Source organism: Mus pahari, chromosome 10, assembly GCF_900095145.1.
Source record: "Mus pahari chromosome 10, PAHARI_EIJ_v1.1, whole genome shotgun sequence".
Lineage (NCBI taxonomy): Eukaryota > Metazoa > Chordata > Mammalia > Rodentia > Muridae > Mus > Mus pahari.
This window is the reverse complement of record NC_034599.1, coordinates 113006990-113020602: the sequence shown is the minus strand read 5'-3', so window position 1 is coordinate 113020602 and position 13613 is coordinate 113006990. Positions and strand designations below refer to the sequence as shown.

At 47.4% G+C, this 13613-nt stretch overlaps 1 protein-coding gene and 2 non-coding genes across 3 annotated transcripts in view; all 3 read right to left on the bottom strand.

Moving 5' to 3' along the window:
- Positions 1-11223: 11223 nt before the first annotated feature.
- Positions 11224-13613, bottom strand: part of Rpsa (ribosomal protein SA) — a 3914-nt gene continuing 1524 nt past the window's right edge. Inside the window, exons 3-7 of the mRNA XM_029543792.1 lie at positions 13494-13613; positions 12402-12647; positions 11844-11972; positions 11582-11747; positions 11224-11384 (exon numbers count right to left, since the gene is read on the bottom strand). The exon at positions 13494-13613 is cut by the window's right edge and continues 1 nt beyond it. Of these exons, the coding sequence (XP_029399652.1) occupies positions 11290-11384; positions 11582-11747; positions 11844-11972; positions 12402-12647; positions 13494-13613 (756 nt within the window). The 3' untranslated portion in view covers positions 11224-11289. The remainder of the gene's footprint in view (positions 11385-11581; positions 11748-11843; positions 11973-12401; positions 12648-13493) is intronic.
- LOC115064869 lies at positions 12202-12350 on the bottom strand. Its single transcript, XR_003844695.1, has one exon. It is a non-coding gene; the product is annotated as a small nucleolar RNA SNORA62/SNORA6 family (small nucleolar RNA).
- LOC115064863 lies at positions 13219-13421 on the bottom strand. The gene has a single exon (XR_003844690.1). It is a non-coding gene; the product is annotated as a small nucleolar RNA SNORA73 family (small nucleolar RNA).

Here is a 13613-nt window from a genome sequence, read left to right as displayed (position 1 = left end):
TGCACACAAATATGCACAAGTGCACACACATTCACACAAACATGCACAAAGAACACATAGACCACATATACACAGCACACATACACAGATATATAGCACACATACACAAACACACTCATACACATGCACAAGTGCACACACACACAAAGAGAACACATAGACTACATGTACTCAGCACACAGAACAGGGACATACATCACTCACACACACACTCACACATACATGCATGCACACCCATACATACATACATACACACACACACACACATGAAATAGAATGGGAAGCAGTTGGGAGAAGCATGAGGAGGGTTTCAGGACTGGGAGGAGACTGGGAGAGAGCAGCATGGACTAGGATCATAACACACTATGCACAGATAAGAACTTCCAAGTAGAAATGAACAACTGAGGCCTCTTTTCTACTGCCACACACGGCTAGTGTTGGGCTGCCAAACGTACACAAGCAGAGGTTTCTCCAGGAGAGCTGTCTGAAAGCAGGGACGTTGTGTGTTGTCACAGAGACGCTGTGTGCTGACACAGGGACACTGCGTGCTGTCACAGGGATGCTGTGTGTTGTCACAGGGAAGCTGCGTACTGTCACGGGGAAGCCATGTGCTGTCACAGGGACACTGCATGCTGTCACAGGGACGCTGTGTGCTGTCACAGGGAAACCATGTGCTGTCACAGGGAAGCCATGTGCTGTCACAGGGACAGGGACGCTGCGTGCTGTCACAGGGATGCTGCGTGCTGTCACAGGGAAGCTGTGTGCTGTCACAGGGAAGCTGTGTGCTGTCAAATTGAAAGATGGGGAAGAGTTTCATCTTCTTTGCTTTGTTTACAGTGGATGAAGGACCCTGTTTATAAGCAGAGAAAGTCTTCTTGTGCCTCCAGCATCCTGGTTTGCCTAGTACCCCCAAAACAACCAAATAGGCAGAGGCAGGCGGATTTCTGAGTTCGAAGCCAGCCTGGTCTACAAAGTGAGTTCCAGGACAGCCAGGGCTATACAGAGAAACCCTGTCTCGAAAAACCAAAACCAAAACAAACAAACAAAAAAACAACCAAATAGATATATATTTTAGTTATCACTTCATAGCTGTTGAAACCAAAACATTTTTTAAAACCTTATTTTTAATGAGGTGTGTGAGTGTGCCTGTGAACACAGACCCCCCCCCCCAAAAGCCAGAGGACAGCATCAAAGTCCTGGAGCTGGAGTTACCCCCCCCACCCCTGACCAAAGCTTCCATAAAATCACAAAGTGAAGGTGTGGGGACGCGCTTGTCAGTAAAGGGGTGGGGATGTGCTTGTCTCTTTGTTTGGTGCTTGTTCTGTTTCGTTTTGGGTTTTTTGTTTCTTTTTCTTTTTTCTTTGCAGGGGTGGGGGTGGGGGTGTATTTGGGTTTGGGTTTATTTAGTGTGTGTGTGTCAGGGTCTCACTATGTAGCCCTGGCTGTCCTGGAACTCACTCTGTAGACCAGGCTGGCTTTGAACTCACAGAGATCTCCCACCTCTCTTCACGACTGTTGGAATTAGAGGTGTGTCTCTTGTGTGACATAACCTGCCTTGTTTTCATTTTTAAGACTGGGTCTTTTTGTGTTGCTGGAGCGGACCTCAAATTCACCGCCCTTGCTTGTACTGGTTAGTTTGGGCTGTCAAGTTGATGCAACTTCGAATCAGCTGAGAAGGGAGTTTAACTGGGGGATTGGCCACATTCAATTGGCCTGTGCGCATACATATCTTTGGATGACTGTCCAGATTATTAATTGAGCCCACCTTTGTGGGCAGCCCCAGGTCCTGGATAGGGGGTTCTGGGATGCAGAACTATGCAGAGTCTGGATGAGTGTGACCAAGTGAGCAGGCAGCGTGCAGTGCCTTCATCTCTCTCTTAACTTGACTGAGGCAAACTGTCTCGGCCTCTGGGATTTCCCTGCAGTATGGGACAGTAACCTGGAATCATAAAACCCTTTCTCCCGTGCTGCTTTTAGTCGGCTTTTGTTTTACGTGCTTTGTTTTGGTTTTTAATCACAGCCACAAAAAGCAAACTAGAAACTCTTCATGCCTCAACTGTGATTACAGGCTTGTGCCTCAGCAAACAGAATTCAGTCAGAAGAGGTCTGTGCTGGCAACCGTGGTACTGTACTGCCCTCTGGTGGCCAGAATAAGTCAGTACCAACACTTGAAAGGCATAGCATAATGCTATTCAATTAGAAAGGCTCTTCCTGGATTGCCCTGGTAGCTATCTTATGGCCACATAAAGCTGTGATATTAACCAAACAGTTCCCAAACCTTATCAAGTCCCATAGAAGGTGACTAGCATGCTGACAGAGATCAGGAACTAGTCATAACCTGGGCCAAGTTCACTGACCGTTCAAGAGTTTCCATGTTGTGACAGTCTTGTTCCTAATTACTGTATTAAATATCCAGGATGAGCTGAGCATGCTCACCTATCATCCCAGCACTCAGAAGGCTGAGGCAGGAGGTCTCTGTGAGTTCAGGGCTGGGGATATAACTCTGTTGGTACAGTGCTTGTCTAGGTTACAGAAACCCTGGGTTTGAATCATGCACTGAATAAAACCCAGCAGGGTGGCTGTGATGTGACTTTTCCTTGGGAAATGTAAACAAACATGTATTCACTTACATAAACCACTGAAAACAAAGAGAACAATTCCACCCACCCAAGTCTAGTTCAGTGAACTAGCAAGTTTATGAATGTTATTACAAGAAACTGGATGAGGAGTTACAGGAACATGAATAACTCCAGGGAAGGTGGATCACCACTCCAGTTCAGGTTAACAACCTACAAAACCAGCATCCCTAAAGCTCCCAGCAGTTTGCAGCCTATCTGAGAGTATATTTGTCCAGCAACCATGGCTGATTTCATAACCTTGGGGAGGGGAGGGATCTCATGAACCTTGTAAATTTCAGGAGCCTCCTGAGACTTGTGTGTTTACTTCCTGGGTAAGCCCCTCCTCCTGCTCCAGGAGCAATGCAGTTTCTCACAATAGAACCTGTGTCTGTGACACTGAAGCCCTCTTAACCTTGTTATTCAGACTAGACCCTTTTACTGGTGCTTCCATATTCTTAAGGTTTCCAGACTGTCTGACTGACACTTTAAGTGGTGGATAATTCCCAGGTACACTTGCCCTTGGGAGTGGTGGGAAAAAAGCTGACACCCCTCAACCTAAGTAGTTCCAAAAACTAAAGACACCCTCCAAGTAAGTTTGAACTTGTGTCTCAGTTTCCCATTTGCTATGAAGATCTCTTTATTGCTAATTTTATTTTTATGTCCATACATAAACTTTATGGGCTCATGTGCACCAAGTGTATGCAAGTCCAGAAGTGGGTACTGGATATCACACACACACACACACACACACACACACACACACACACTAATCCTTTCTTTTAAAATCTAGACACGGTAGTACGCACTTGTAATCCTCACACTGGGGAAGCAGAGACAGGAGGATCCCTAGGGATTGATGGCCAATCAGTCTAGCTGACCTATTTGCAGAAACCTAGACCACCCAGAGCAGTGGTTCTCAACCTTCCTAACGATGTGACCCTTTAATACAGTTCCTTATGTTGTGGTGACCCCAACCATAAAATTATTTTCGTTGCTACTTCATAACTGCAATTTTGCCACTGTTATGAATTGGGTTTTGTTTTTTTTTTTTTTTTTTTTTTTGGTTTTTCGAGACAGGGTTTCTCTGTATAGCCCTGGCTGTCCTGGAACTCACTTTGTAGACCAGGCTGGCCTCGAACTCAGAAATCCACCTGCCTCTGCCTCCCGAGTGCTGGGATTAAAGGCGTGCGCCACTACACCCGGCCACTGTTATGAATTGTAACATAAATATTTGTGTTTTCTGATAATCTTAGGGGATCCCTGTGAAAGGGTTTTGACCCCCAAAGTTGTTATGACCCACAGGTTGAGAACCACTGACCTAGAGACTGTCAAAAAAAAGTGATGACATCAAAGGCTATCATCTGACTTGTGTACACACACACAATCAACTCATGACACTAGGGCTGTCATCTTGATGTGTGCACACATACATACATACACACACACACACACACACACACACACACACACACAATCAGTTCACATAACTTTTAAGCCAGGTGTGGTAGTACATGCCTCTAATTCCAGCACTTTGGAGGCAGAGGCAGGTGGAATTCTGTGAGTTTATGGCCAGTCTGGTCTATGTAGTGAAAAAAAGTTCCAGGTCAGCTGGGGCTACATAGTGAGACCCTGTTTTTCAAAAAGAAAGAAAAGGAAACATATACTTTTTTAATTTTTAAATTAAGTGGTAAAGAAACATCACATGTTAACACCCACCCCCACCCAAAAGCTGCTATGCAAAGGAGTTAAAGAGAAAGCGGCGAAGGAAGAGATGTGATGGGACAACTCAACTTCAGCTCAACCCAGCACTCAAGAGGCTGAGACACCAGTTCTGCAAGTTCAAGGCCAGCTTGAGCTACATAATACATTTCAGACCATCATGGGCTGTGTCATGAGTTCCAGTGTAGTGTGGGCTGTAGTGTGAAACCCATCTGAAATATAATAATAATTTGAAAATTTAAAATAGATATCTTTATATGTTCTTGTTTGTTTGTTTGTTTGTTTGTTGAGACAGGGTTTCTCTGTATAGTCCTGGCTGTCCTGGAACTCACTCTATAGACCAGGCTGGCCTCGAACTTAGAAATCTGCCTGTCTCTGCCTCCCAAGTGCTGGGATTAAAGGCGTGCGCCACCACGCCCGGCTATCTTTATATGTTTATGTGATGGTCTGTATAAACTCAGCCAGGGAGTGGCACTATTATGAGTGTGGCCCTGTTGGAGTAGGTGTGTCACTGTGGGTGTAGGCTTTAAGAACCTCATCCTAGCTGCCTGGAAGACAGTATTCTGCTAGCAGCCTTCAGATGAAGATGTAGAACTCTCACCAACTCCTGCACCATGCCTGCCTGGATGCTGCCATGATCCTGCCTTGACCATAATGAACTGAACCTCTGAACCTGTAAGCCAGCCCCAAATATACATTGTCCTTTATAAGACTTGCCTTGGTCACGTTGTCTTATTCACAGCAGTAAAACCCAGACTAAGACAACTTACATACATACTATATAATACTATACATACATACATACATACATACATACATACATACATACGTATGTGCGTGCATGTGTGCATGTGTATAAAATTTGGGGCTGATGAGTTGGCTCAGTGGTTAAGAACACTGACTGTTCTTGGGGAGGGCCCAGGCTTGGTTTCCAGCACTTACTTGGCAGTCAGGCCCACAACAGTTCTATAAGTCCAATTCCAGAAGAACCAGTGCCCTTTTCTGCCTTCTGCCGGCCATGCACATGCATGTGGTGCACAAACATACATGAAGGAAAACACTTACATACATAAAGCAAAAATAAATTTATATCTAATTGAAAATTTTTAAATGCCGTCTATATTTTTGTGCAACTAATTGACATATCCAAAGAGTTCTGGGCTTTGGACGGAGCCTCAAAGCTCATCTCTTAAGCCTGTGGCAGTTATGCCTTGCCCGTTAACGTTGTTGATCTGGAGGCTTGAGCCACACCAGATCGCCTAAGAACAGTGGGCTGCACAGGGTCTGCACCCCGAGGAGCAGGACTAAATGCCATCTGTGTGCCTGACAGTCACAGGTCAGACACTGACTGCAACTCTCGATGCCAAGGCTCAGATGCCCCTGGGAGAGGATCCCTAGATACAACGCTCATGTCCATATCCTGGCCTAGGAGACTTCAGCCGCATTGCTGAGTCGCCTGCGGGCGCAGATGGTGAAGGCTTGCGGGTAGACTCCTCTGACCATTCCTCAGTACTTCTCAGGGGATGAGCAAACCTGAAAGTAGCCACAACTGCCTCTTAAATTTGCATTTATATATATATAATATATATAATTCATTTAATATATAATAATTTTAAACATAAACAGAATTATAAACGTATAAATATATAAATAAGAGTTAAATAAAATTTAATATATTATAATATAAATAAAATTTTAAATTTTAATAATTTTTTTTAAAGATTTATTTTATTTTATGTATATGAGTACACTATAGTTGTATAGATGGTTGTGAGCTTTCATGTGGTTGTTGGGAATTGAATTTTAGGACCTCTGCTCGCTCTGGTCAACTCCGCTTGCTCAGTCCCTGCTTGCTCTGGCCCAAAGATTTATTTATTATTATGCATAAGTACACTGTAGCTGTCTTCAGACGCACCAGAACAGAGCATCAGATCTCATTATGGGTACTTGTGAGCCACCATGTGGTTGCTGGGATTTGAACTCAGGACCTTCGGAAGAGCAATCAGTGCTCTTACCAGCTGAGTCATCTCGCCAGCCCCATAAAATTTTATTTTATTAACAAAATAAAATAATAGAGTGGGGTGTGGGCCAGCCTGTTCTACAAATAAGTTCCAGGACAGCCAAGACTATGCAGAGAAAGCCTGACTCGAAAAACAAACAAACAAACAAACAAAAAAAACGAACAAACAAAAAAAAAGATAAAATAAAAATGGTAGTTGAACTACTTGAATTGATGTAAAGAGAGATTAAGGGCTGGTGCCTCAAGGCCACAGGTGTTTCTAAAGTGTTCGTTGTCAAAGTCCCATTTCTTAGTAGTGTGCATCCTGAATCTAGAAGCCCTCCCCTCCTTTTGCAGAGGAGAGGGCTCCTTTTAGGAGGTGTGAGTGGTGCTTCCGGGCACAGGGACCTTAAAGGAGGCAGAGGGCGGGGCACACAGGAGGCATCCCTAGTGCAACTCACCCTCCCTCCTGCCTAGGTCAACCAGACACTCCTCCTTGATCCCCACAACAGCAGTCACACATCTGCTGGTCTCGTGGTGGCTTCTGCCTCTACTTTCCTCCCAGCTGTGTGTCAGAACCTCAACTCAGCTCCAATTCCTTCCCAGACTCTAAGGCTCCTTCAGGGACCTTCCTTCACACCACATAACCCTCAGCGGCTCCAGACCCAACCCAGGCTCTTCCCTGGTCACAATCTGAATTTCTCCTGGAAGGCTTCTGGCACCAAGGGCCAGCCCAGACCCCTAAGGCAGGTAGGCTAAAGTCTAGCTGACACCTTGGGGAGATTTGAGGACCCCTGGTGGGGAAGGGTTGTCAGGAGCACTATGGGGATGCCTGGGGTCAACTTGAAGTCAACTGAGGCCACTGTGGACTGGCTGGCGCGGGGTGCATTTATTGGAGGACATGAAGGACAGGGTGGGTGTTGTTGGAGTTGACTGAGGCCGTTGGAGATAGGCTGGCGACCGTTGGGGACAAAGGGGTGTGGCTGAGAACTAGTGGCTATTGGGGATAGGCTGCGGGCAGTCAGAAACTGACTGTTGAACCTTGGGGACAGTCTGAGAGCTGTTGGGGTTGAGGGAGGCTTGGCAGGTGACCATTGGGAACAGGTTAGGAACTCTTAGGACCAATCTGGAGACATTGGGAGCTGGCTGGGTTGGGGCCATAGGAATGCATGCTACCCTGAGGGAGGCCAAGGGTGAGTCTTGAGTGGAAAATCAAGGACAACGGAGGCCAGAAAGTGGGAGCCAAGGAACAGATGCAGTAGAGACACATACCCACCAGAAAGTCCTGCCTCCACCCAACCTGGAGCCTCGTAGGGTGAGGACCAGTCCAACTTCCCACCTAACGGTGGAGCCAGAGCCGATGGGTGAGACGGAGCACCAGGTCTGGAACTCAGCAAAGCCCGACCAGCATGGGGCTCAGATAGTCTCCAAGTCCCGGAACTCTCCTGCGCATATCCAGGAGGCCCCTGTGAGTGGGCTGCTGCATCCGCAGAAGCGGGAGGCCTTGAGTTGGACTCAGTTTCCCGTCATACTGTGGAAGTTTCCAGACCTGTATGAACACAGGCTACAGTATTAGAGGTCTCTGACGGGCCCAATTCCTCTGACCTCTGATGCGCTCTGTGAACGGCAATCCAGGTACCAGGCTATGCGTCTTGTTCCCCCGAAGTCCTGGCCTAGGCCTGTGGTGCTCCGTGTTAGGTAGGGGGGGGGGGGGGAGGGGGCTCGCCGAGGCCAGTAGAGGCCATCAGATTCCCTGGAGCTGGAGCTATAGCTCTCCTCAAGAACAAGTGCTCTTGACCACTAGCTATTCTCCCAGCTCCAGGAACCTCCATTTTATAATAGGGCAGCACCTTTCAGAAATGCTGTCTTTGTTCCCTAGCCTGAGGATAAGCTCATGACCTTCTGTATCTATGCCTGTGGGTGTTCCCGACAGGTGCATGGACACTCAGATCCTGGATGCTCCTCTTGTCGTTACTGACAGGTGTGCAGTGAGGCCAATGTGACTAACAAAGAATACAATTAGAGTGGTCGACCGGGTGGTGTTTCTGTAAACCCATGTTCATAATAACACCCTGGCTACTTGGACACAAAAACCACCCCCCAAAGACCCAGGTACCAGAGGTGCCATCGGCAGCCACACAGTTCCCAGCCAACTCCCTTCTGCCTCCAGTCACATAGCCCACCCCAGGACTGCTAAGCCTGTGGAAGCCTGAGCTAAGATTTGGTGTCAGGAAGATCTGACCTGCAAACCTGGCTCAAATCTGCTATCCCTTCCCATCCCCACTTCTCTCACCTGACCATATTGTGAGTCTGGAGGAGCCCGGTGAGACTTCTTTTATATACCTATAATTTCAATTTTGGAGTTCATGTGAGGTCAGAGGACAGCTTTCAGGAATCCAGGCTATCAGGTTCCCAGGATCCACGGCAGGCAGATGCTGAGCCACTCGCGGCCAGTCAGCACTTTTTCTTTGGATGTCCCTTTACCAGCGTCTCTTGGAGACTCGGAGAGCTTTGTCCTCCTACCCTCACCCTTCTCCTTCCCCTCCACAGGCACTGCTCCAGGCCCTTGACTAAGATCACCGTGGGAGTCTGGAGAACTGCAGGACTGAGGACCACCCTTCTCTCTGACCTTCACATGCCAGGGCCTATACCCGAAATGTTGCTGCAGAATTAAGTCGATGGGAAGAGGTCCTCCCACATCTGAGTTCAGGAGTTAACGAGATGGATGGTCAAGTTTGCAAGAATTTTGTCGGCAGTGCAGCTCCTGGCATGCTTTCTACAGAGAAAACGCTCAGAATGCATGCCCTAAAGAACAGTCCCCCAACTGCAGCACCTTTGCCCATCTTCAGAAAGTGAATCCTAGAGGATGAATTGGCCAGGGGCTCCCCCCCCCCTTCCTCTCCCAGCACAGGCCAAGGTGAACAAAAGGCTTTGTTCTAGATCTACCAGTTCCATGTCTATGACCAATGCACAAGAACCAAACTATTTCAGTTCTGCTAAATTCCTCCATACTTTTTTAGCCTACCAATGTCTTGGTCCCTAACATTACCTGACATTTGGAATTTCCCTGCTCCATCTAAGTTTTACTTAACAGACCTAAGTTCAGACAAGAGAAAACAGGAAGTAAACCATGTGTTTGAGAAATGAGACAGGCCAGCAATTGTGTGCACCTGCACCACACTGTGCCTTGTGGCTGGCATGCTAAAGTGATGTTCTTTGTAGATCCTAGGGTAGTTGTGATTCCAGCATCAAACTATTTTTTGTATCTTGCCCATTTTGCAAGCATTATTTCTTCAATTACAGCACGATGATGTTAAATAGACATTGCTGTTTGTATGAAATGCAAAATCTGGGAAAACATGGCAGTGGGGTTTACAGTTTGGCTCATCGTGGATAGATGGTATGAAGTCTACCCTGGGCTGGAAAGTGTAAAGGTGAGAAGTGCTGCCCTAGGGACTTCCTTCCTTGCAGCCACCAGCATCCCTTCCAAGAGACTTGCCTTTGCTCTCCCCCCACTACCTTCTCACTTTCTCTCCTCACGATTCTTGTGTGAGCCTTATGGCAAGGCTTGGCCATTATGGCCACAGCCTATTAAGGAATATGAGTAGATATAAAACTCCTACTTGGTTGGAACTTCACTGGGCCAACTTCCTCTGGGGCCAACTAGAAGTTATAAGAACTCTCACCTGGCAGTGGTGGTGCACGCCTTTAATCCCAGCATTTGGGAGGCAGAGGCAGCAGGCATATCTCAGTTCAAGGCCAGCCTGGTCTACAGAGAAACCCTGTCTGGGGAGGTGAGGAGACCAAAACAACAAAACCGGATCTCCTAGAGCCTGTTTTAAACCTCATACCATGTTTGGTTGTACACACACACCTTCACAGATGCCCGTTTTCTGTTTGAATTAAACTTCCTGAGGCCGGGCATGGTGACACACACCTTTAATTCCAGCAAAGGCAGGTGATTTCTGATGAGATGGCTCAGCGGGTAAGAGCACCTGACTGCTCTTCCAAAGGTGCAGAGTTCAAATCCCAGCAAACACATGGTGGCTCACAACCATCCTTAACAAGATCTGATCCCCTCTTCTGGAGTGTCTGAAGACAGCTACAATATACTTACCTAAAAAAAAATTCCAGCAGGAGGCAGGCAGGGCCTACTCAGTTCCTGAAGGAAAAGCTCTATTTTTATTCTATTGTAAGAAACAGTGCTCGCCACTTTTACATAACTGTTAAGAGCAGACAGCATTGTGAATATGGGCTTAGACAGTTACCTGGAGAATGACACAATTTTATGTCTTACAATCTTTAATGCCATCGAGCAAAAATGCTTTTATAGCAATGTTTTAGCAAAAACTTTTTATAAAAGCTAGAAAAACTTAACCGGTTACTGTCCTTAAATAGATGTAATACCATGGAAAACCACTTGTGAATTCCAGGGGCAGTAGTCTCCCCTCCCAGCCCAAATCCAAATCACAGTACCCCACCCAACACACTGGGTTAAGTTTAGGTCCCTCAAATTCCTGAACACTCCACCTCTGCAATGCCACCTGTCACAGTAGCTCATGGAATGTCACCTGGCAATCCCAACCACTTACTGTGAATTCCCACATCACAGCATCAGACTATCAGCCTCATCCTGAGAATACTAACAGCATTAACTTTGTTCCTAGGACACAAAATCCCAATCTGGCCAGGTGGCACAAGCCTTTTCTCATTTGGAGGTGGAAGGATCTATGAGGCATGACAGAGACCCTGTGTTAAGAAAACGAAACAAAACCATGTGTTCACATGCCTAGGTATTCACCACAAAGCAGGTCAGTAGGACCTGGAGAGAAACGGCCTCCACCCTCATGCCTCTGTGGTACAGCCTGCAGTGAAGACTACAAGACACAGCTTTTAGGAACTTTATTTTTCCTTCCATCTCTTTCCCCTTTGCTCAGGGGTCTGCACAGCAGCTCAGGACCACTCAGTGGTGGCTCCAACCCACTCAGTGGCCTGCGCTGTGGGAGCTGCTGACCAATCCTCAGTGGCTGGCTGTGCACTCCAGTCTTCTGTTAAAGTATCAAAAAAAAAAAAAAAATGTTAGCTCTAGGAACAGAGTATAACTCTCCCCAAATTACCCCAAGAGCAGTGTCAAGACACTGCATCCACCTGCGCACCCAGAGTCAGGAGCCACTGAAGCTTCACCGATCGCTCACCCCACACTGTAAGCTCCCTGGCAGCCTGACGCTCTGCCCTTGATACACACCTGTGGGGAACTGCTGGATGGGCACAGAGGGAACCTGCACACCCTCAGACCAGTCGGCCACCTCAGGCTGAGCAGCAGTGAACTCAGGAGCTGGTGCAGTCCATTCACCCTGGAATTCCTCCTTGGTCACAGCCTTCTCAGCAGCAGCCTGCTCCTCCTTCTCAATCTAGTTTAAAAGCACGGAAGGGACAAATTTAGCTTTACTGAGCCAGACCACTCCCATCCCTTAGTGGCCACCAGCATATACTAGAGTAAGCCTTACCTCCTCTGGGTCTCTGTAGAAGTAAAGATCAGGCATAACCTCCCATGGGTGCTCCCGGGAGATAGTACCTCGCATGCGGAGTACTTCCCTGGCCAGCATCCACCACATCAGACCCACTGAGTGAGCTCCCTGTAAGGACAGTCATTAAACAAAAGCCAGCCCGACTCAAGACACCTCAAGTCACCAGCCCCTTGTCAGCAAGTCTTAGATTCCACACACCCATATGGCAGCTCACTGCCCCAGGTACAGGAATACACTGGGCACATACTCACAAAATGACCCCTTCCCCGGAAACACTCACAGCAAATCTCCTAACATTCACTTACAAGAGCACATGGGCCCGTAGTTCATGTGTCAATTTTGTAGCAAAGGTTACTATCAAACCCCACTCACTGGACCAGAGTGGGGTGTTAGCGAAAACCTTGCCACTCGTTTAGCACACTACCTACACTTGCGAGTTCATCGACCAGCGTGTGACCTCAACTCCAAGCTCTAACAATGTGCAGGGGACCGTGAAGGCTTCCCCTGTGCCTCCATCAACCCTGCAAGACCAAGTACCTTGTTGTTGCATGGGATGGCAATGTCCACATAGCGCAGGGGAGAATCTGTGTTACACAGAGCAATGGTGGGCAGGTTGACATAAGAAGCCTCTGTGAGTGGCTGGTGGTCAGCCCTGGGATCGGTCACCACTAGAAGCCTTGGCTCCCTGAAGGCTGCTTGGATCTGGTTAGTGAAGGTCCCAGGTGTGAATCGGCCAGCAATTGGAGTGGCTCCTGTGGCAGCAGCGAACTTCAGCACAGCTCGCTTTGAAGGGAGATTGAGTCAGCATTATCACGCATGATTTCACAGAGAACTGTTGATACCCACTTCTAGTCGTCTATCAAAACCAAAGCATCAAAGCTTTGGAAGCTTTTCGGAAATACATTCTTAGGCTAATTGTAGCACCTGCATGATTGTCTCAGTGTGAAGCAGGTCACTTGATTTCAGGTTTCTCACATGCCCCAAGCCCCTCAAAGGACAGTTAAAGGTACCCAGCAAACACCTGCAAACTTATCCGAACACAGCAAGCTCATCATCCCTCCCTTTCCTTTAGTGGATAATTCTGTATTTAATGTAGGAGTGGTTTTCCTGCAACGTACAAAAGTGCATCACCCCCACACATGGAAGTCTGGTATTGGATCTCCTTGAACAGAACTATGGATGGTTGTAAGCCACCACAAACCAAAAAATTATCTTCTCAACAGTTCATATCTCATTGCTTTAACTGATACACTCGTAAGCAAAGACTTAACTTGGCTATTTTGTGGCCGACATTGCCTTCCCCTTAAGTCAGCACCAATTTCCTTAAACACATAGCAGTTTGCCACCAAGACCGGACTGTTTCCTGCATGGTTTGCCTCCTCAATCACTGTCCACAGGACTCTGAGAAGTCGTAGGAATATGCAGGCGCGGGCACAAAGCCCAGCTTCATCTCCAACGCCGTGGAAAGGGACTGTACGTCACTGGGCAATGCCTATGCTCCCCTACGCCACTAGGACAGAGCCCAGGGAGAGTGACCTCCTGGGTTGTCCACGTTGGATACTTTGCTATGTGTGCCCAATGTATTCTATCGATTACTGACCCCAAACAAAAGCCCATGCACGCACAAACCTGGCCAGTGTTCCTGGAGNAGATGACACTGACGTCAGCAGGGTTCTCAATGGCAACAATAGCTCGAGCTGCGAGCAACAGCTTCTCCCAGGTCCTCTTCAGATTTATGATGTAGATACC